General features: G+C 33.0%; 1 protein-coding gene across 3 annotated transcripts; it reads left to right on the forward strand.

The window, feature by feature from the left end:
* The first annotated feature begins 901 nt into the window (after positions 1 to 901).
* Positions 902 to 23779, forward strand: LOC130655484 (titin-like). Of its 3 annotated transcripts, XM_057458247.1 has the most exons (52): positions 903 to 924; positions 4441 to 4600; positions 4708 to 4812; positions 5289 to 5331; positions 5460 to 5535; positions 5610 to 5654; positions 5831 to 5883; positions 6417 to 6490; positions 7856 to 7902; positions 8034 to 8121; positions 8212 to 8297; positions 9405 to 9468; positions 9541 to 9725; positions 11404 to 11531; positions 11640 to 11710; positions 11797 to 11979; positions 12119 to 12280; positions 12464 to 12640; positions 12744 to 12953; positions 13036 to 13251; positions 13406 to 13600; positions 13715 to 13891; positions 13994 to 14203; positions 14286 to 14501; positions 14640 to 14834; positions 14947 to 15123; positions 15227 to 15436; positions 15519 to 15734; positions 15875 to 16069; positions 16162 to 16353; positions 16609 to 16800; positions 16905 to 17096; positions 17201 to 17392; positions 17470 to 17661; positions 17736 to 17918; positions 17991 to 18200; positions 18347 to 18562; positions 19209 to 19406; positions 19528 to 19719; positions 19801 to 19992; positions 20070 to 20245; positions 20338 to 20478; positions 20628 to 20893; positions 20985 to 21172; positions 21259 to 21368; positions 21466 to 21602; positions 21685 to 21932; positions 22021 to 22135; positions 22362 to 22657; positions 22758 to 22835; positions 22999 to 23034; positions 23530 to 23779. In XM_057458247.1, exons 2-52 carry the CDS (start codon positions 4454 to 4456, stop codon positions 23656 to 23658), a joined length of 8022 nt encoding a protein of 2673 aa, XP_057314230.1. In that variant the 5' UTR covers positions 903 to 924; positions 4441 to 4453; the 3' UTR covers positions 23659 to 23779. The 3 variants fall into 3 exon arrangements, with proteins under 3 accessions (XP_057314231.1, XP_057314232.1, XP_057314230.1); XM_057458248.1 differs by lacking the exon at positions 22999 to 23034 and having other exon boundaries at positions 902 to 924; XM_057458249.1 differs by lacking the exons at positions 14286 to 14501; positions 14640 to 14834; positions 14947 to 15123; positions 15227 to 15436 and having other exon boundaries at positions 902 to 924.
* Positions 23780 to 24389: the final 610 nt, after the last annotated feature.

The raw sequence follows: 24389 nt of genomic DNA on the forward strand, positions 1-24389 counted from the left end.
TTACAGAGATCTGTTTTAAAGGGGAAAGAAATTAGTTTTTAAGAAAAGGAATAGTTTTTGTCATTTTGATAATACAAAAAGCAAATATTTCTGCACATTTTTGAAGCTATTTCCTAAATAGGGTTTATGAATTTAAAAAAATATTGTTTGTCACTGAGTAAATGCCCCCATGAAGATACGGATACAGTGGCTTTTTCATGCACGCAACAAAAAGGAGAGGTACAGTAATTCGTTTTCCAGTTAAACATTTCAAGCGCTTTAATAATTCTAGCGTTTTTATTGGTAATAGACACCTACTTGTTTAGTTATTCTGAGTTATTGGTTTCTTAAACTCAGATTGCATTCAGATAACATTTACAATTGTTCAATTGCGTAGAAACAAGGACTGAAAAAGGATTCGAATATACAGTTTGAAATTTTTTTTTATTAATTTTTTTATTCTTTTTCCATATAGCTATATGACTGGAGGCGTTGCGGGTTGAATATTTACAAATTAAAATTAAAAAAAATAATCATGATATTCATAAAAATGGTAACAAAATATCAAAAGTCAAAACAGAGAGATGAAAAAATAATGTGACTTTTATAATTTTTCTAGTTTGACAATGCTGCTATGAAATATCTTCGTTTTAGTACTTTAACACCGTCGCAAACGCAAGAACTTCCTTAAGTCCTTATAGGCACCAAGTGAGCAGTTAAGCTGTCGTCAGGCCAAGAATACGACAATGTTTTTTAGAGTTGACATTGTCGGGTACAGTGAGCTAGTGTTGAATGAATTCAACACCAATCTCAGCAAGGGTACATGACTGTATGGGGCGCGAACAGTAACCATCCTTTGCGAAGGTTAATAAATACACTTTGGCGCGCTTTCAAAAAGGGCGGAATAAATAGCAATCAGATCAAAATAAACTTTATTTTTGGAAGGTATGTATATGGGCTATGATTAATTTTGTTTTAGGACGTGGGTTTTGTATGTTATATGTTAAGTTATGTGTAATGTACAATTCATTCATCATAATTTTTTTTTATTTTGATTTACAATTTAGCTATATTCGAAATTGCTAGTTAGCTAGCTAGTTTTTATTTTTTGTGTTTTGTTGTTTTGAAAGAAGGAAGAAGGAAGTAACTGCTTGACCTCATGACGCATATTTTTGTTTAATAATGATAAGCTATCTCTTTTTACACCTAGCTAGTTAATAAATTAGGTTTCATTCCAAAATGTAAGGGGTGAATAACGCAGCATATTTTTTCTAAAATTAGTGTCTAGCTACATGGTAAAGCCAAATACCAAGCGTCAATATTGTATAGCTAGATGGCTTCCGTGTGTTTTGATTTTGCGAACTAATTGCGCTTGCGCAAAGTGCTGGCAGTCAAAATAAACTCTCTCCACCACGCTTTTAGCACCATTCCAGTTGCGACAACGAACTATAAACATCTAACATCCATTTAAAAAAATTTAACCTACAATTATTTAAGATTTCTGAGAGGGTAAACTCTTGCTTACGGCACATGTTTTACCTCATCAATTATAGCAAATGTTTCTTTTCTAGGCTATATTCGCAACAGGAGTAGACAAGGAAAATAGTGCAAAATTACAGGCTTTTTTTCTTTGGCGGGTTGGCATTTTTAAAAAAACTCAAATTTCATTTGGAAGAATTGGGTCAGGTAAAAATGACTTAACTAGTGACAGGAGGAGTGTTTCTTGATAGTTTATTATGAGCAGGACATCAAGCCTTGTATCCTGAAGATATATATTAGACAAATAACATAATTGCTGATATACTGCAATAGTATCACAAATGGACAGTTTGAACAAGCAGTTTTAAAAATGGCAGCACATGTGCTAAATATGTTTCGCATGAAAGCCTGCCTTTTTATTCCAATCAAAGCCAAAAACAGTTTGTAGTTTTGAATTTTTATTTTAACCTTTTTGCCGTCACCAGCATACGCTCTACCATTCTGGCTTCCTTGCACAAGGTTTGTCAATTACTCATTATTCACTTATTTTCTTTTGTTCGAAATACAGTTCAATGTATGCTTAATTCTCAGTTTATTTGCATCTCCAGTTCTTGTTTACCTATATTGACTGTCCTTTATGTCATTTCTAGGACCTTTTCACCTACATTGTATGCTTGGTTGTTTCTTTTCCTTTTGCACATCCTATGTATTTCCATCCTTGTTCTTATCAGTTTAATCACTTCGTGGACACCACAGTTACTTACTTAGGCCTGGAAATTTGTAGATTTTGTAAAGTAGACTTTGCAGAAACGATACCGTAACGACCATAACAGTTAGGTCTAAACCCATAAATACAAAAAACCATTTCATAATTTTCATAAAGTTAATGGCAAGACTTACTCTATAATGCAATGTGTTTTTTTCTGTATTATAAGTAATTCAAGTCACTGCAACGACTGCCATATATATGTGTAAATGTATAAACCACATTGGCATGCAAGTCATACTTATGGGCATGGGGAATATCTCAAGTCATTTATAACACTAAAACGAAACCATGGGAACAATGTGGATGGAAATTTAAAAAGAGAAGGACAAATTTTCTCAGTGTAATATTAAACATTTAAACTGTCTAAAATTTTATTACGCATATTGACAGTGGATATTTTTGATGCTATTTTTTCTTTCTCTGAAAGTAACAGTTCAACTGAAATCAAACAGGCTTATTCAAAAACTAAAATATTTCTAAATGTAATTCTATTCTTGTCCCATACATATTTCAGTTTTTGACATAGAGGACAAGTGAAAAATATGCCTGTTTGTGATGTTAAAAATTGAATGAATGCAGAACGATATATTCTTAAAAAATGTGATTACATCATTATGTCTAGACCGTTAATAATAAAACACCAGATCACAAATGACAACATCACATTCTGTATAAATCAATGATTAATTAGCCATAATAGTTATTCTCTAAATAAAATACAAAAAAACAACAAAAAAGCTTGATAGTAAAAGTTTTGAAATATAATCCATGTTCAAAATATTCTTGACTTTTTTGACACAACTACTGGACTGGACTTCATTGATTTTCGGGAATGTCTGTCGGTTCAATACCCTTCAATACTGCCTTAGTTATCCCCATTGTTTATATTAGTTGTAAAAATCTGTGGAGATTTAGTTGTCAGAATTTTTGTGTTGCCAAATCACGCTAAATCACACATATATTCTATAAATAACAAATACAATATATTTTTTTTTGACTTTACTAGGGCGAATCCCTGAGTTATAATATAGATATCGCTGATAATTTTACTCTTCCGGCGTACGTATACAGCACTTTTTTTTTCAAATTTTATTTATGAAACAACCAGTTTTAATGAACAGTTCATTCATTATATTTAATTAGTTTCCAATTAGAAATTTAAAAACATATGATGAAGTTACAGACATGTAACATAAATTTTTTACATATAATTTCCAACATCATAAAAGTTTAGATATAATGGTTGGTGCCAATGCACTTAATTTTGTAGTAAACATTGGATTTTTGTTTTGTACACAAAAACCTTTTGGCTTGTATTCTGATAAAAAACGTTTTTCTTTTTGTTGTTTATATGAATTGTCATCTTATGTTATGTAATGTTCATAATTTATATGATTGCCAGAAATTTTTACAAAATAATTTAGTGTATTTGGTGTACTGTAAAAAAACTAACTGATTGAATTGATAATAATATTTCCTCATGAGTAAAAAAGATGTACAGACAACTCATAGCATTTCCATGGTTAGTTACCTTGCTGTCACAATGGTAATAAAATTTAAATATTACAATAGAAATGATAAAATGATTGTCACAATATGATGCTTGTAATCTATGTTTTATTTTTTGTTGCTGGGTGTGCAGTATAAACAAGAAATTTGAGTGATTAGAAATCTGTAAAACAACTACTAAAAAATCATCTCTTTAGTGTTTCAAAAAATGTCCAGTGAAGTAAACAACGTTAAGCATATTGTTTGTTGGTAAAAAGCGGTTTTCACTTTAGGATCATAGACTTTATTTAAAATATTTAAATTAAAATGCTTTTGGGATTGCATTTTGAACAATATATAAAAAAGTTTGTTTATTAATTTCCAACTTTTATAAATCCCAAAGATAATAATTCATAGTTTTTTTTTAAATTCATGTAATCAAAGTCCTTATTTGTCAAACTTGTAGCTGCTTATTTTAAATAGAAGTAAAATTATATGCAACTATTATTGTATTCTATAAACCCTGATCTTTTACCATCTCCACAAGCACTAAATAAAGAAATATATACAAGATATCCAAGAAAATCACTACATCCAGTGATATGCTGGTTATTTTAGAAACAATGTGATTCATATTTATCAAAAGTGTAAACTTGTGGGAACAAATATCTGTATATTTTCAAGCACAAATCATTCTGTACATGATATTAATTTTGTTATTTTAGCTGTTAGAATAATATGGTTGCAATGGCAACTGAAAGTAGAAAACGAACAGTCGAAGACACTGATAGTGGCAGTGCTAAAAAAGCAAAGAAAAAATCATCTTCGCATTATGATTGTGAAGTCACCTGTTTAGATGGATCCAAGTTAAATCTAACTGTGAATGTATGTGCTTAAACCTATGCTTCTGTTTTCTACCTTTTCACTATCTTATCATTTTCTTCTTATTGTTATATTATATTGCTTGCATCATTTTTACATTATTTTTTCAGAAATCTGGAAAAGGGGAAGTCCTTTTTATGAAGATCATTGAAGACCTATCGATTACTGAAAAAGAATATATGGGCTTGTTATTCAACGATGATAAAGGTGTCAAGGTAAATATATTTTCAAGTAAATTATTATAAAGTTGGACTTTTTATTATCATAATTATTTTTATTATTTATTATTATTATTATTATTTCAAATATTTATACAGTCACCTAAGTATGAGAAACACTGTTACCAATGTGGGTCCTGTGTTCTGAATGTTCACATTAGGTATACATCCATTGCCTACCCAATTTTCCTTACATGGCATGGGTTGAACCGCAGCTGTGGTGAAAGCACTTGCTAAACATGCCCACACTGTGCACGTATACGCATCCAAATATGCACAAATCAATTAAGGAGTGCTATTGATAGCACATGCAAAATACTAAATTTAATAACAGGTTCACCAATGTATAGCACACCTAACAATGTAGCATACTTGATATGTGCGTTTTGCTACACATGTCCTAAAACCTTTCTGAAAAAAATTGAAAAAAGTTCATTATTGCATTTTTTCTAAAGCATATTTTTTTTGGACAGGTTTGGCTTGATATTCATAAGGACATGAAGCATCAATTAAAAGGTGATAAAACCGTATAATTTTTTTCCTAAACAATTTGCTTTAATTATAAACTATTTTGAATAAATAAAATTTGAAAATCTAACAAACTATTTGTCAGTAAGCGTGAATTATGTAACTTTTTTTTGTAGATGCGAAACCCAATTTCGAACTAAGGGTAAAGTTTTATGAACCTGAGCCTACAAGATTGCAAGATGAGTACATGAGGTACATATATGATTTTCCCCATGTACTAACGAAACATGGAAGAAAAATTTTTATATTATGTTTTTCTATTTTAGATATCTTCTTTATTTGCAACTGAGAGAAGACATTACTATGGGGAGGTATATGATCTTTTTTACAGTCTCAGTATAATGATTTTTTGTCTTCATTCTAAAGGTGTTGTTGTAACCCCATTAGTCCTGAATTTACACTATTAACACTGTGTGGTTATAACAGTAGTCTTGTAGTAGTTTTCCTATTTCATGAAGCCTCTAAGAATTATTTTCTTTTGTTTCAGATTGGTCTGCTCTGACAATATATACGTTACATTAGGAGCATATACAGCACAAGGTAAAATATAATAACATTAGTCAAGGCCCATGAAAAAATTCACTTAGGAAAGGATAACAATGAAAAAGAACTGTCATTTAAATTTTTATGACATCGGCAATGACCCATCCATACACAAAAATAATTTAGAAACTTGGTTACACATTGCTTCTATTGTGTAGAGTTAAAAACATTAATCAATAAAATGTGTAAAGTCATGTACTTTTGACGAACGATACTGACATAATTGGGTTTAAAGGTTTTTTGATGTCATTAACTTGTCCATTTCAGACTGGATTCAGGAACCCAGGTTTGGAAAACTTACCCAAATTAATGCCACGTGGTCCCTAATTATCCACACGGTAAAAACTGACTGACGTCACCACCTCGTTTCTAAGTTACTTGGCCTCAAAATTTCAAGTGAATTGACATTAAATTAGTGTTATTAATGTCATGCCGTAACATCAGAAAATTTAACAGATGAGGCATAACTTTTTTTGGCTATTTGTTGGAAGCTTTATTGAATGGTAATGATGGATTATTACTTTTTCTAGCTGAACTTGGAGATTTCCATCTGTCAGAACATGATCATAATTACCTGGATGACTATGATTTTGCACCAGAAAAGGTATGTTAAAGGAAGGAATTCACTGATTGCAAAGTAAAAAGAAACATTGTATAACATTCTCTTTTGGGCCATAAACCAAAAATAGGGTAAGATCAACAAATGCAACAAACAACAGTATTCAGGCCTAGTCAGGAATGGCGTGCGATCGTACGCGCACACACCCACACATGCCATGGTCAAATGTTCCTGTGCGATCTTCGCACGCCGAAAAAAACACTAAATACATGTGTGCGCTAATCGCACACCAAAATAAATAATATTCTGTTTAATGAAGGCATACGGGAATAATATACAGTGCAGATCATGAGTAAAGCTACACATCTTTGAGAGTACGAGTACAAATAAATGGGAGTAAAATAATTCAGAGTGAGAGAACAATGCGAATGCAAGTAAAATAAATAAGAGTAATCAATAATTAAAATACTCGCAAGTAAATCTTTAAAAAAATATTATGTTACTCGCGAGTTATATTAAAGAAAAACATAAGACATTAATTTTAATTCACCATTTATTTATTTTTTAATTTAGTTGCTCTTTTGAAATTAATAAATAAATTTTAAAGTTCAACTTTTCCGTCTTTTACTTCTTTAAATGCTTTCGCTACTTTCGTTACATGAAATCACTTCCAGCATGTTCTTTCGCAAGCACAGAGTCAGCATGATATCTAATTATAGTTATGGTGATCAATTGCCATATGCAGACTTTGCTTTCTGAATATTTTCAACAAATATTGCTTTATAACTCAGACAACAATCTGTATAATTTTAAAACATCGCCATAGAAACAGGACGTCACAAAGCTTGTTATTGTTATGTTTAGGGGGGAATGTTTTAAGATCGAAGCAACAATAATAACATGAGGGATTTTTTTATAAAAAAAACAGTTTAATGTTTAATGATATATTTTTTTTGAGAAATATAAAAATAAAAAATATTTACCTCTAAAAAAATATTTACAAAAAAGTTGTTAACTGAAAGAGTTTTATGACTAACATGCATGTTTTATAATTTTTCTTCGTTCTGTTGATACGTTGTATACTTTTTTTTTCAAAAATAATGAGCACATTGCACATTTTAGTTTCGTCGCAACAAATTACCTGCTTTTTAAAACATGACAAAATTAGTGTTGCTGTATACGAGTTCTATGATTACTCGAGAGAAAAAATGGAACAAAAATAAGCACACGCCATCGCACGCCATTGAGAATTATGCTGTGTGAACATTGCACGCCTCAGAATGATAAAAAGTGTCATGACGTGCGAAGCTCGCACGCCAGCATTTTTCTTCCTGACGAGGCCTGGTATTAATTTATTTAAGTTTTAAAACATTCCTTCTATGCATTTTTGTCACAATAATTTTTGTTTAGAGTGCCACAATGAACAAAAATATTCATGAATTGCATAAAGAACACAGGCAAGTTTTGGATTTCTTTAATTATTATACTATCTTATCGACTTTTATGTGGTAAGGTATTATCTCTTTTATAATTAACTTTTTATATATTTATAACTTATTTCCATTGATTTGTCTTTGTTTTGATTTAGGGGTCAGACACCTGCTCAGGCTGAGTTAAACTTTTTGGAAGTTGCGAAAAAAATTCCACTTTATGGTGTTGATATACATCATGCCCATGTAGGATGTTTGTGTATATATTTTATCAGATTGATAACTTGTATTATATTTTACTTTATTTGTATGTTTACATTTGATTGGAAATTTCAGGATGTAGAAGGTCCAGTTGACATAGGAATGGCTGCACTTGGTATAAACATATACCGCAATGATCAACGTGAATGCCTTTTTAAATGGTAGGTGAATTTTTCGACTTGATTAATGTAGTTTTCAATGTCAATATAATTTTTGTGTAAGGCAGAAACTTAACAAGAATGTTCAAAAAATTTTTGTTGGTAATTTTCCTTTCTTGCTTTTTTTACTGATACAAGCAGTTATCACACAGTGCTGAGAGCATATTGTAAATATCTTTCAAAATTTGATGTTTTTGTTTGAATATTTTACGAGAGTTTAGGTGAGTGAAATATACAAGAACTAAAAAATGAGCTTTTGACAATATTTTTTGAGAACAGGTATAAACCAAGCATTAATCGTTGTATATTTGGTATACTTGGGCAAATCATTGTTTAATTTCAGTCATGTTTCATAATGTTCTTTGTTCAACAGCGAATAAGGTTTTACAATTTAATTTGAATAATCGAATTAAAAACATGTCTTCTTCAATGTGTTTAAAATCTCATTGAAGTCACAATTAAAATAAACATTCTTAGTGGTGGAGTCTACAGGCTCTCTGGTGACATTTTAATGACTATATAATGCAAATAAAAAAAGAACTTGACTGTATTATATAGAAAAAAGAAGAATTGAACTTTATGTTTGTATAATTATATTTTATTTGAAAGAAATTTTTGTAATAAATTTACTGACCTAGTTTTTTAAACAAACAACTTCAATTCAACCTAATAGAACCAAAGTTTTTTGCAAGCTAATTTAGCTAATCAGAGAGAAAATTAGTAAAACAATGCTTTCTTGGTAGAAAAAAGTATAAAATATTTTGTGAAGATAAGCCAATCAAAGTGCAGAAAAACGTAAACATAATACTTTTTTTATAATTCCTATGCAAGATCAAACATGAAAATCAAGTTGTACCATTCATATAAAGATTGTCCTAAGAATCTATCAGTCCAAGTAGGCGTGCTAGTTACAGGTATCACATTTTCATTCAAAAAACAACCATGAAAGCTCCCTTTGTTGCGATAATGTGTGGATGCAATACAAGCCCTAAGCTTAGTAACAATTTAAAATAATATCTAAATAGTACACTGGGTATATTTTTAGCTAACAATTTAAAAAAAATGTTTAAATGATTATCAAGAGCCTTCATGTCAAATTTTCTCTTCTAGGCAGTCAGTAGATGCAATTTTGTACAACAGAAGAAAGTTTACTGTGAAGTTAAAGGAGCCGCTGGTAAGAAAAACACTTTCACAACTATTACTTGCAATAAACACAAGATTTTCATGTGAGAAATGTCTGTTATAGGAAAACGACCACAACAAGGAGAACAAACCAAATTTGACATACATTTACTATTCAGATTCAGCCAAAGAATGTAAACAATGTTACAAGTCTGCAGTGGAGTACCACACCTTTTTCCGCTTGACACGTCCTGATGCACCACGGAAGAAGGCTGATAAATTAAAACTTGGTTCAAGTTTTCGATACAGGTTAGTTAATATAAGAAATTATTAACTGATAGCTATTTTCAACTGGTTAATACGGGAAATCCGTAGCGCTGATTGGATAAAAATCCTGAACGACAGGCTTTATACAGCACGGTATAACTTTTAACCTCTTAGAAATCATAATGGTAGCTATAAATGTAAACAAATAACATTGCCAGAGAATCATGAAAACATACAAGCTACATACAAGTCTTGAAATTTTACTTAATAACTATATTTTTACAAAACAGCTTTTTTTAAAGCTACAAAAAGCAACAACATGATCGTTTTAAGTATCATTGAAGAACTGGAAAATAATTTCGATTTTGGAATTGAGTTTATGCCATCCCAATCTTTGACGTCAGTTTCTACAAGCGACGATGAAATCAGCGATTTTTTGTTCGCCAGTAAATCTAAGAGAACGACATATCAAGATTTAGCAGCTTCTCGACGATTGAGATTGTTTATGAAAGAAAATAATGCTCATCAGACTCGTGATTTTCTCGATCTATCACCATGTGAGTTGAATCAGCTGATGTGTCAAATTTTCATGCAAGCTAAAAAAATAGAAAAAAACCTGAAAAAAAATAATTTGTACCAACTGGACACACTGAATTTTTTCAGGAACACATGGCAAGGAGTTCTCGATGATAATGGGAAAAAAGCAAACATTAAAACTGACAAAGAATTTGACAGATCGCGAAAAGTTTTGGCTAGCAGACGGAAACACCTCACACAACTTGGAATAGGGAATAAACCCAATGCCACCACGTCCCTTGGAAGAAGGTGAAGTTGACAAACTTTTTGAAGTCAAATACTTCGATGTTGGAGATGGTAAAACACTTCAACGAACTATGTGGTGGATTGTAACAACATGCTTTGGTTATCGTGCCAGGGATTATTTGAGAAAGTTAAAATACGGGGACATAAAACTTTGTGTCGATACAAACGGGAGAAAATACTTGGAATGGGATAAAGAAAGAGGAAGCAAAACAAGGACAGGAGAAAAAAGCAACCCCCATCAGTGATCTATTAACCCTCGAGCATATGCTACAAGCACTGACCGTTGTCCTGTAAGGGTTTACGAACTCTTTGTTAGTCACTGGCCAGACACAAGTAAAACAAGTGACTCGCCAATTTTTTTAGCTGTTGTTCCAGCCCAGCACGCTAAAAATAATGTTTTGTATTTTGATCGACCTTTGGGTAAAAATTTATTGGAAAAAATTTCTCTCTGATGCTTCTGATTTATTACAGAACAAAAATAAAGTTCCAAAATCTCGAATCTTTCCGCCAGAAAAACAGCCATTTCAACTCTTTCTCAATTTCATTTCTCAATTAAGTGGTCACAAAAACATTGAAAGTTTAAAATCATACCACACGGCTTCAAGTAAACGGCAAGAGTAAAACATCACAAACAAGTCGTTAAGGCCCATAGAAAAATCCACTCAGGCAGAAGTAAAATTAACAAAGAAGGGTCAGTTGAATTTTGATGACGTCAGCAACTCATCCACAAAAATAATTTAGATAATTCAGCGTATCGACATCGCAAGCTTGGTCTATACTTTTGACCTCGGTAATATTTCTCGGTATAGATAGACAAAACAGTTAATATCGTATTAAGAAAAATATTTTATAATATTTACTAGTTCTTTAAATAGCAACTTTTTTATTGAATTTATAGTGACCGAACACTGTACCAATTGAGACACAAGCCAAGTTTTAATGATAGTAATGTGAGTGATACATCGTTTAATCGAACACCAAGTAAAAGAAGACCAAAGCCTGATCTGAAGGAAGTGTCAGAAGAAGGTATGTCTTTATTGTGAAAGAAATCGTTATTATCCTGCAAGTTTTCTTTTGGAAAGTTTGCAGGACTATTTATCTTCAATTTATTTCAAGCATATATTTTTATATTAGAATCTCCTATGCAATATGAAGAAATTGAAATGGATGAATCCAATCCAGATGATGATAAATATGATCCAAAGGTGATAATAGGATTCTCACATATTTTAAATGTTTACCCTCTTAAAACATCTGTTGAGGCTTCATAGTTTTTCTGATTATGATTAAGGAATGGGAAGTTGTTGAGAAGACGCTTCCTGATGGAACAAAAAAAAGATACAGAAGAAGGGTTATTATTGTAAAGCCCAATAAGAACAAAAATGATATACCAATGGTTGAAGAAACTCCTTTAGGGCATGAGCTAATTCCCATTGATGAATCAAATCCTGAGGATGAGAAATACAACCCAAAGGTGTTTGTTATATATTTTAGTTTGCTAAATGCATTATTGCTTATAGTTGCTCACATAAAAACCTTACTAAACTTTGCTTCCCTTACCAGCATTAACTTTAGTTTTATAAAATCAGTTTATTTAACCTGTTTTATTTTAGGATTGGGTTATCGTGGAAAAAACACTTCCAGATGGTACAAAGAAACGATACAGACAAAGAAGACCTGGAGGAAATGTTCCAATGGTTGAAGAAGGTCCTGTTTACTATCAAGAGGAAAAAGTTGATGAAAACAATCCAGAAGATGACAAGCATGATCCAGAGGTATGTTATTTACTTAAAAATTACTCTAATGATCAAGAAATATTTCCTGGGTGGGATTAAGGCTACTAGCCAGTTAAGCTAATCCACCCATTATGCAAACATAACCTTTTTGTACTTCCTCAATTCAGTTCTTTTAAAGTATATTGTCTATTTCATTTATAAACACCGCGTTTATTTTAACAGGAATGGGCCACTGTTGAAAAGAAACTTCCTGATGGTACAAAGAAGAAGTACCGCAGAAGGATTATAACAGTGACAAGAAAAGGTGAAGACGATCCTATGAATGATCAAGTTACTATTCCATTTAAAGAAGTTGAAATTGATGAAAGAAACCCAGAAGATGAAAAATATGATCCAAAGGTTAAATTTTAGGATTCCATTTTTATTTTAGTGATAATTTTGATTCAGCTAGCCTCTATTTCATACTTCAAATTTTAAATAACCTGTAAACTGTCATTTTTAGGAATGGGAGACGATTGAGAAAAAAACTCCGCGTGGAAAAAAGAAAAGACTTCGACGAAAAAAGATTCATATTGTTAATGTTGTTGCAAGAAGACCATTGGAAGATGGAAAGCCAGACAATTCTTCTGTTACTGTTGTGGAAAGCCCCTTTGATTACGAAGAAGTTGAGCTCACTGAAGCAAATCCAAACGATGAAAATTTTGATCCAGAGGTATGTTGATGCTTTCAAAAAAGGTTGTTGCAGTAAGTTGTTGTAAACGTTAGATTCTGATTAAACGTATTTTTTATTACAGTTATTTGAAGTTGTAGAAAAACCTCAGCCTGATGGAACAAAGAAAAGATTTAGGAGAAGAATTATAATTTTAACTAAACCTAAACTAAGTGATGACAAGAAAGATGTAGAAAGTAAAGATGGTATCATTCCGATGATTGAAGAATCTCCAATTCGTTATGAAGAAGTTGATGTTGACCATGCACATCCAGAGAATGATGATCAATTTAAACCACAGGTATGAGATTTTGTTGGTAAAATTTATAAAATAAATGTTGGATCACTGCTTTTAAATTATAAGTGGAACATAATGCAATGAATCAAGCCTTACCAAGGTCAGGTCTACAATAAGTTCATTCTGCTGGAAAACTTGCATGATTATACACATGTAGGACTGGGATATTGTGGAAACAACCGATCCTGATGGTAATAAGAAGAAACTGAGAAGAAGAGTCATCGTTGTGACTACGTTAAAGAAAAGAAAAGGAGATAATGACGATGTTCCAATGGTTGAAGAAGGTCCCGTTAGTTATCAAGAGGAAGAAGTTAATGAAAACAATCCTCAAGATGGCAAGTATGATCCAGAGGTGTGTTTTTTAAAACAAAAAATATTAATTACTACATAAAGTTAGAAATTTAATGTTCACTAAGATATGACAATTGGGGTTTATTTTTTCAAATATTTGTACTTATTTTAAAAGGAATGGGCCACTGTTGAAAAGAAACTTCCTGATGGTACAAAGAAGAAGTGCCGCAGAAGGATTATAACAGTGACAAGAATAGGTGAAGACGATCCTGTGAATGATGAAGATAATATTCCATTTGAAGAAGTTGAAATTGATGAAAGAAACCCAGAAGATGAAAAATATGATCCAAAGGTATATTTTAGGATTTCATTTTTATTTTAGTGATAATCTTTAGTCAACTATCCTCTAATACATTCTTCAGAATTTATATAATCTGTTAACTGTCATTTTGAGGAATGGGAGACGATTGAGAAAAAAACTCCGGGTGGAAAAAAGAAAAGACTTCGAAGAAGAAAGATTCGTATTGTTAATGTTGTTGCAAGAAGACCATTGGAAGATGACAAGCCAGACAATTCTTCTCTTACTGTTGTGGAAAGCCCCTTTGATCACGAAGAAGTTGAGCTCACTGAAACAAATCCAAAAGATGAGAATTTTGATCCAGAGGTATGTTGATGCTTTCAAAAAAGGTTGTTGCAGTAAGTTGTTGTAAACGTTAGATTCTGATTAAACGTATTTTTTATTACAGTTATTTGAAGTTGTAGAAAAACCTCAACCTGATGGAACAAAGAAAAGATTTAGGAGAAGAATTATAGTTTTAATTAAACCTAAACTAAGTGATGACAAGAAAGATGTAGAAAGTAAAGATGGTATCATTCCGATGATTGAAGAATCTCCAATTCGTTATGAAGAAGTTGATGTTGACCATGTACATCCAGAGAATGATGATCAGTTTAAACCACAGGTATAAGATTTTGTTGTGAAATGCAACAAAACAATACTTGATTTAGCCTTCGTTTGTGTAATTAAGCAGTTAGATACATACGGAAAGTTTGATTTCATGTTGTAACATGGATATTTACATATTTATATATGTCAATAGGACTGGGAAATAGTGGATAAAATCGACCCTGATGGTAATAAAAAGAAACTGAGAAGAAGAGTCATCGTTGTGACTACGTTAAAGAAAAGAAAAGGAGATAATGATGATGTTCCAATGGTTGAAGAAGGTCCTGTTTGCTATCAAGAGGAAGAAGTTAATGAAAACAATCCTCAAGATGGCAAGTATGATCCAGAGGTGTGTTTTTTAAAACAAAAAATTAATTACTACATAAAGTTACAAATTCAATGTTTACTAAGATATGACAATTGGGGTTTATTTTTTCAAATATTTGTACTTATTTTAAAAGGAATGGGCCACTGTTGAAAAGAAACTTCCTGATGGTACAAAGAAGAAGTACCGCAGAAGGATTATAACAGTGACAAGAAAAGGTGAAGACGATCCTATGAATGATCAAGTTACTATTCCATTTGAAGAAGTTGAAATTGATGAAAGAAACCCAGAAGATGAAAAATATGATCCAAAGGTTAAATTTTAGGATTCCATTTTTATTTTAGTGATAATTTTGATTCAGCTAGCCTCTATTTCATACTTCAAATTTTAAATAACCTGTAAACTGTCATTTTTAGGAATGGGAGACGATTGAGAAAAAAACTCCGCGTGGAAAAAAGAAAAGACTTCGACGAAAAAAGATTCATATTGTTAATGTTGTTGCAAGAAGACCATTGGAAGATGGAAAGCCAGACAATTCTTCTGTTACTGTTGTGGAAAGCCCCTTTGATTACGAAGAAGTTGAGCTCACTGAAGCAAATCCAAACGATGAAAATTTTGATCCAGAGGTATGTTGATGCTTTCAAAAAAGGTTGTTGCAGTAAGTTGTTGTAAACGTTAGATTCTGATTAAACGTATTTTTTATTACAGTTATTTGAAGTTGTAGAAAAACCTCAGCCTGATGGAACAAAGAAAAGATTTAGGAGAAGAATTATAATTTTAACTAAACCTAAACTAAGTGATGACAAGAAAGATGTAGAAAGTAAAGATGGTATCATTCCGATGATTGAAGAATCTCCAATTCGTTATGAAGAAGTTGATGTTGACCACGCACATCCAGAGAATGATGATCAGTTTAAATCACAGGTATGAGATTTTGTTGTGAAATGCAACAAAACAATACTTGATTTAGCCTTCGTTTGTGTAATTAATTAGTTAGGTACATGCGGAAAGTGTGATGATTTCATGTTGTAACATGAATATTTCATATTTGTATATGTCAATAGGACTGGGAAATTGTGGATAAAATCGACCCTGATGGTAATGAAAAGGAGATAAGAAGAAGAGTCATTGTTGTGACTACATTAAAGAAGAGAAAAGGGGATAGTGATAATGTTCCAATGGTTGAAGAAGGTCCTATTGAGTATGAAGAAGTTGAAATTGATGAATCGAATCCTGAGGATGAGAAATATAATCCTAAGGTACGAAAGTTGATGTGTAAAAAGACAACAGCGTAAGCGTATATTTTTTCTGTTTTTCATGCTAAGATTTTTTGTTTACTATATTTTCATAGGATTGGGAAGTTGTTGAAAAAACACTACCTAATGGAACGAAGAAAAGATACAGAAGAAGAATCATTGTGATTGCTGTTGCTAGGAAAAATAAACCTGATGACGTCACATCGATAGTTGATAAAGCTCCAATTCAATATGAAGAAGTTGAAATCGATGAATCAAATCCTGAGGATGAGAAATACGATCCAAAGGTGGGTTATGGATATTTACTATTGATGGACTTCTCTTCTGAAAAACAGGCAAACATTGCTTCCTAGCAGTCATAGCAGTCACAAATACGAATATCTTTTTTCCGTTTAAGTTTTCTGCGATGCGATTTTTAATTTTTTGTATGTTTTATTTGATTGTGTTATTTAGGATTCACCCGAGTTTGTTAAGTTTTGTAGAACCCACTGAATTTTGTTGTATGTTTTGAAAATAGTTTTAAATGTCATTATGTTACTTAGGATTGGGAAGTAGTGGAAAAAACTCTTCCTGATGGTTCAAAGAAAAGAGTTAGACGCCGCATTGTTGTCATCTCTGTCATAAGGAAAAACAAACCAAAAGATGATGACAGTGTTGTTGAAGAAGCTCCAATTCAATTCGAAGAAGTCGAAATTGATGAATCTAACCCTGAAGATGAAAAATATGACCCAAAGGTACGATAAAACTTCTTATCAATTTCCATAAGTTATCCAAGAACACATATCGTCAGTCTAGGAAAGTACACAATTAACATTTTATATGCTTGATTTATGCTTAGGATTGGGAAGTAGTGGAAAAAACTCTTCCTGATGGTTCAAAGAAAAGAGTTAGACGCCGCATTGTTGTCATCTCTGTCATAAGGAAAAACAAGCCGAAGGATGATGACAGTGTTGTTGAAGAAGCTCCAATTCAATACGAAGAAGTAGAAATTGATGAATCTAACCCTGAAGATGAAAAATATGACCCAAAGGTACGATAAAACTTCTTGTCAATTTCCATAAGTTATCCAAGAACACATATCGTCAGTCTAGGAAAGTACACAATTAACATTTTATATGCTTGATTTATGCTTAGGATTGGGAAGTAGTGGAAAAAACTCTTCCTGATGGTTCAAAGAAAAGAGTTAGACGCCGCATTGTTGTCATCTCTGTCATAAGGAAAAACAAGCCGAAGGATGATGACAGTGTTGTTGAAGAAGCTCCAATTCAATACGAAGAAGTAGAAATTGATGAATCAAATCCTGAAGATGAAAAATATGACCCAAAGGTACGATAAAACCTGTTGTCAATTTCCATTCTAGAGCTGTACACAATTAAAGTTTTGTATATTTGATTCATGCTTAGGAATGGGAAGTTGTTGAGAAAACTCTTCCAGACGGTACCAAAAAGAAAGTTAGACGGAGAGTAGTTATAGTGTTATTGGTGGCTGGAAAGAAAGGCAAAGACCTTCCATTGGTGGAAGAACGACCTGTTGTTTATGAAGAAATGGAAGTTGATGATGAAGAAGAACCAGATGATAATAATCTCGATCCTGATGTATGCACATTTTATTTCAACTCTAAATTAAGTGAATTTTGTCCAATGTTATGTTTTTCTGAACGTCTTGTTAGGAATGGGAAGTTATTGAGAAGAATCTCCCTAATGGCGAAAAGAAAAAATACCGAAGAAGACTGGTCAATGTGATTCTCACTAAGAAAGGTGAAGACGATCCTATGCTTGATGAAGCACATATTCCATATGAAGAAATCGAAATTGATGAAACCAATCCATCAGATGGTAGATATGACCCTGAGGTATCTATTTGTTGTGTTGGACTTCTTTTGCTGTGGTGCTACTAGTTCTTCATACTTCTTACTTTATTATAGGAATATGAAACTGTCGAAACAACACGCCCAGATGGCACTAAGAGAAGAGTGGTGCGCAAGAAGGTTGTACTTGTTAAAGTAACCGCTATTAAGCCCAAGACAGATGATAAGAATGCGATTGTTGCACCAGTGATGGTTGTTGAAACGCCCTTCAATGAAGAGGTGCCCATAGACGAAAATGATCCACAAGATGATAAGTTTAACCCCGAGGTAAAAAAAATAAATAAATTATAATTTCTTTGATTTTATATTTGATTTTTGTCTTTTAACCTTCTGTAAGTATTTAATGGAGAGGGCGAAAAGAAACCAGTAAATTTTCATATTATGTTTTGATATTGTTTTCTTGTAACATTTAGGATTGGGAAGTTGTAGAAAAATCTCAACCTGATGGAACAAAGAAAAGATTTAGGAGAAGAATTATAGTTTTAACTAAACCTAAACTAAGTGATGACAAGAAAGATGTAGAAAGTAAAGATGGTATCATTCCGATGATTGAAGAATCTCCAATTCGTTATGAAGAAGTTGATGTTGACCATGCACATCCAGAGAATGATGATCAGTTTAAACCACAGGTATCGTTCTATTTCCATCATACTTTATATCAACTTCTTTAATACTTTGCAGTTTAATTTTCATTCGGTATTGACTACAATTGGCATTGACAAAAGTGGGAGACCGCTTAACCCCAAAGATACCAGGCTTTTTATGTATACAAATCTGTACCATTTTTTGACATACTTTTAGTGTGTCATAAAAATGGTAGCAGTAGCTTGTGACGTCATCGGAAGCCTAAAATTTTCACAAAATGCCACTATCTGCTTAAGATTTAATTGATTAATTAAGTTTTTGGCAGCAAAATAACTGTTATTAAACGGTTTTTTTTCAATTTTCACATGAAAACATGTTAAAACTCCCCGAAAATTCGAATTTTTTTTTTTGGGGGGGGGGGAAATCAAGTTTATCACGTGTTCAGACTTGGCAGAATGATTCCTTTTGATAAATTAAAGTTGCGATATTCCTAGGGAAAGTTATTAAATTTTCCTGTTCATAAAGATTATTTCATACCTTAGACTCTAGAAGTAAGGGACCTAAAAATTTGGCTTGCAGGTATCTACTAGATTAATATAGAAACTCAGGAAGTATCAATGCAGCATAGCAAAAAGGGTTATCAAGAAACATTGGCAGACCCTGGTATTTAGCTAAGCTTTATATTTATAGGATTGGGATATAGTAGAGAAAACGCTTCCAGATGGTACGAAGAAAGTTTTCCGTCGAAGAGTTATCACTGTGGCAACTATCAAGAAAAGAAACGGAAAAGCTGATGACGTCATGCCGAAGGTGTCAGAAGCACCAATTCAATTTGAGGAGGTTGAAGTTGATGAATCAAATCCTGAAGATGAGAAATACGATCCTATTGTAAGCTCCCTTTTATGTTTTATTTCAATTTCTGCTTGCTTTTATGCATTGTTGTATGTTATACAAAAAAGCTTGGTTGGACGTTTAATTTTCTTCTATTTGCTAATCATAATTTTCTAAGGATTGGGAAATTGTTCGAAGAACTCGCCCTGATGGTGTAAGAATTCGAGTGAGACGTCGAGTTGTATCTATCACTGTTGTTAAAAAACCAAAACAACCGGAAGACCAGCCAATAGTGGAAGAAACACCATTACAGTATGAAGAAATTGAGATTGACGAGACTAACCCAGAAGACGAGAAATACGATCCAAAGGTAAATTAACTCTCAAATCCGAAAATAAAAAATAACATCAGAGTACAATATCTCGTTAAAATATCTGGGTTTTAATCCTAGGATTGGGAAGTTGTCGAAAAAACACTACCTGATGGAACGAAGAAAAGATACAGAAGAAGAATCATTGTAATTTCTATTGGCAGAAAAAATAAACCTGATGACGTCACTCCAATAGTTAACGAAGCTCCAGTTCAATATGAAGAAGTTGAAATCGATGAATCAAACCCTGAAGATGAGAAATACGATCCAGAGGTAAGAAAAATTATTTGGCATGACTTATTGCATTATAAAAATTATTTCTGATAAAACGTAATAAATTTTTTCTTCAGGATTGGGAAATTGTTGAAAAGGAACTCCCTGATGGAACAAAAAAGCGATATCGACGACGTATTATAACTATCGTTACAACGACGACAACGACGTATATTGTTCACCCTGATGGCAGACAAGAAGAAGTGTCCACGGAGACATCACCAGTTGTCACTGTTCTTAATGGACCTGATGGGTATTGTCACTAATCTTCTTTCTGAATTTATATTATACTTTTTTCTCTTACGTATTTTTTTATTTTTTTTTTATTTTTTGTGGTTTATTTAGTAAAAGTGAAAAACTACCAGATGATTACGTTATTGTCTCTGAAAACACCACTACAACGGAGAGTGGTTTAGAAGAACTCGATGGAGAAGTGCAACTGCCTGTACTCGACGTCAACATGGACGACATCCTAACTGAAATAAAGTATGACCTCGACCTACATAGTTATTTGATATTGATATTCGTTGCATCGATAGTAGTTCGATATTTATAGGCGTTACTTAGATAATTTCTTGATAAATAGTCGTTGTTCGAAACTGAAACATTTGGTTCACTTTTCAATTTTGTTTTAGTGCCATGTCTCGAAGTTTGGATGATGAAGGCAAAGGAGTAGACAAGCCTCAGAAAATCAAAGAAAACGACAAGCTGAAGACGTTGGATGATGAAATGCAAAAATTGCAACTGGAACAAGATGAGGAGACGGAAGAGGAACGTCGAAAAAGGGAGGAAGACCGAAGAAGAAGAAGTGAGGAAGAGAAGAGACTAGGCGAAGATCTGAATGCAACTATCGACAGTATTTTCACACTACCTGAAGAAGAACTCGCGGAAAGACCAGAACGTAAGTTGCAGCTTTGAAAACTTTCCAACACAATTAGCTATAAATTTATCACAATTAGTATCACATTTAACCATCTTTCTTCGTGGCTTAGGACCTCGTTTCCAAGATATATCGTTTGAAATACCGGAAGATCACATAAAAGTTGAAAGTGACGACGATTTAGAATTTGTCAGTGTCGCAGATGCCGAGTATATCGGCATTGATACCGACGAAATGATTAGAACAGCGTCTTTGTTACGACAAAAGAAAGAGGATGAAAAGAAAACAAAACCCACAGCAGTAAGTGGTGAACAAATTTAAAATTATTTAAAAGAATTCCTTTTTTTATCTTCTGCTTAGTACTTACTCAGTGAATTTTTTTTCAGATCGTAAAACCAAAACCGGCAAAAAGATCAGCCACCGTGCCAAACCAACGCGCATCTACTGGTGATATCGTAACCCCAAGAAAATTATCGGCTGGTCCAAAACCCGCACGGTATTTTTATTTTTCGATATTTCTTCGACATGACTTTTATTATAATCAGCAAAGGCAGTATACGATATCATATAGTTTTTGTATTATTAATATTTAGTCCGTTATCTAACGTTGGTTTGGATCAGAGTGACTACCATCGTCCCCATGAGTCAGGAAGTTCTCAAATCATCTACACTGTTACCGATGTCTCAAATGTGGAACAAGGTGCAGGGGGCTTCGTGCGAGCTGTGAAAGGTAATTAAAAAGACACAACAGGTAGTTTTAGTTCTTTTATCTCTATCACACTTTTAAAATATTTATTTCCATCTACTTGTAGCTAAACATGAAGGCATTGCTACGGAGGAGGAGAAATCTGTCCGTCGTTCATCGAGAGTTTCGTCAGACGGCGAACCACCATACACACCAAAAGGACATGTGCCCACTCGTACCGTCAGTTTCGACGAGAACGATAAAGCGAAAGTTATTCGAACAAAAGCACCGCCTGCTGTAGCAGCCAAACCCACCGTTATCGTACCGGCCACTTCGGAGTTACCAGATGAGGAAGTGGTGTTCGAAGTTAACCAGGCAAGCATGTTTCGCTTTTGTATTTCGATTTTTTTGAGTCTAACTTTTACGTATTTTTAAAGAGCTTTTTTAACTTCGTGTGTAATAGATTCCTGAAGAATCGCATCCCGACATCGAACACGACATTATCGAGCCGACAGACCTCCCTCAGGTCGAAACTCAACCCGTCATTTTCCGACCAATCGAGGATGACGTTAAAGTTGGTAAGTGCTAAAGTTATTATTACTAGTAGGTAGCCACGGGTTTTCGTCCCTTTTATATCGTATTTACTTTATCGTATGTAGCGCACTATAAAATTGCACAGAGATGACAGACAGGAATTATTAATATGGAGATTTTCGCCCAGGATAGCCTCAAAATAATATTTTTCCATCCAGCCATTATTGTTTCCATATATAACGCTTTAATGTTATGTCTCCTTATTTTTAGTCCCTGTAGGAGACGAACCAGACATAGTTGAAACACATGTTGTTCACATCGTCCCACAAACTGAATCTAGAACCATCGAAACTATTCACGTTTTTCCTCCTGATGTTAACACTCACGAAACAGAAAGTCAATGCATCGTCACAACACACACGCTTCCAACTGAAGTTATCACAAAAACCATCACCATCGAAGGCGACACGGAGAACATGACGCCCGAAGAGCTACAAAAACTCATTGCGGAAGCAGGTGGAGACTCCGAGTCAATCGAAACATCGACATATACGCAAGTTGTCAAGGTGAATATATGTTTTTCATTTTTGATTTCTTAATTATCTGTGTTTATTTACCTGCATTGCTAAACAGAAAGTATAATTAATTATGCGGTGACGTATTTAGACAACTACTGTTCAAAAAGTAATCACTGGCCAAACGATCACTGTAACTGGTGATGGAACAGAAGAAGAAATGAACAGGGTAAGTGTGATATATCAGGTTGTGTAGTTTGTGTTGCGTACTTTTGATTTACCTGAATGTTTTTTAATACAAAATAATCAAAACAATAATTTTGTAACGTTTTGTGGTATTTATTTGCGCGAAGTGTTGTAAGATGCATTAACAATGCGCACCTCGCTTTCAGGACGTACAACTTGATGACAACGAGGCAGTAGCCGCTGTGAGTATTCGATTTTTTGCAATTTTGCACTTCACTGGACGTAGACACTCCACCGTAGACGCATTTGACTTGCACGACTTGATATTAACGCACGATGTGATATTGTCGCACTGTTATCACACAAAAGCCTCACTTGATCACTTTTCGTAGTAAATCATGTAAAAAGTGATAATTCTTTTGCACTTTAAGACTTAAAAAGCTGTTTAACGTATTTTTATTTGTTAAACAAAAATATATTTTTTCAACAACACTATTTATATGCGTAATTTTCACGACTTTTTGGGTTGACGTAATGTCATATGACATAAAGCCGCACACTGTAAAATAAAAAAATTGCAAAAAATCTTTACTGAGCTTGGTTGCTAAACAAATACAGCCTTGATCCATAGAATTAAAACATTAGGGGCATTTTTCACGAATTAAAAGCATTGATACAATTCAAATTTTAGGGTCTTAATCATGTATCTTCAAATTTTTTTCCTCATTTCTCTTTAGATGATTCGAAACGCTGTTGAAAGCGCAAACGAAAATGCCGGTGACGACAGAACAATTGTGTTAACGGCCGTTCAAACATACGAAGAAGAAGTTGACGACGAGGACGAACATGGTGACACGGAAATTTAAAACTAATTATAATAATTTAACCTTTTGTATATAAAGTATCACTGGTTGATATTTCTTTCCAACCTTATTTTACTATCTTTTTAACGACAAGTCTTGACGATAATAAATAATTTTAGTGGGAGAGTGATGTCTATTTATTCCTTCTTTTTAATAACAAATGAACGAAGGACAGCTGTTTTAGGGAATGCCTATACAGGTGCAGAGTTAACCCTTTAAAAGATTATTTGTGTGAAAACATTTAATTTACATTTAATTAAATATAATTCAATTGGATATAAACATTTACCTCCTTCCCTTAAGTTTCGCGATTGAATAATAAAAGACGTGTGCTAAACTTTCTAAAGCCTAGTTCTCACCATGCATTGCTGATGTTTGTTTGCTATCAACCTCGATCCAAGGGCCAGAAATGTCAATAAGCGCTGCGCAGGAAAGACACAAAAAGCCCTGGGGACGAGCATAAAGTTTTCTATTATCTCTTAGAAAAAATGTAAGATGTCCTGAAGACGAGGTGTAAATGGATATGCACTTGGATAATTGATCTTCAATTCTTTTTATAGGCTTTTTATAGCCAGACTCACGCCTAAATTCACAAGGTTCGTTCGCAACTTGAAATCGATTAAGATGCCGGCAATGGCGTTACAGGTCAAATAAAAATAAATAAATTATAACATTTTAAATCAAATTTGAAGAATTTCATGAAAGCGCTTAACCTTCAATCAAAAAATTGTGAA

This window comes from Hydractinia symbiolongicarpus, chromosome 8 (genome assembly GCF_029227915.1).
Source record: "Hydractinia symbiolongicarpus strain clone_291-10 chromosome 8, HSymV2.1, whole genome shotgun sequence".
NCBI lineage: Eukaryota > Metazoa > Cnidaria > Hydrozoa > Anthoathecata > Hydractiniidae > Hydractinia > Hydractinia symbiolongicarpus.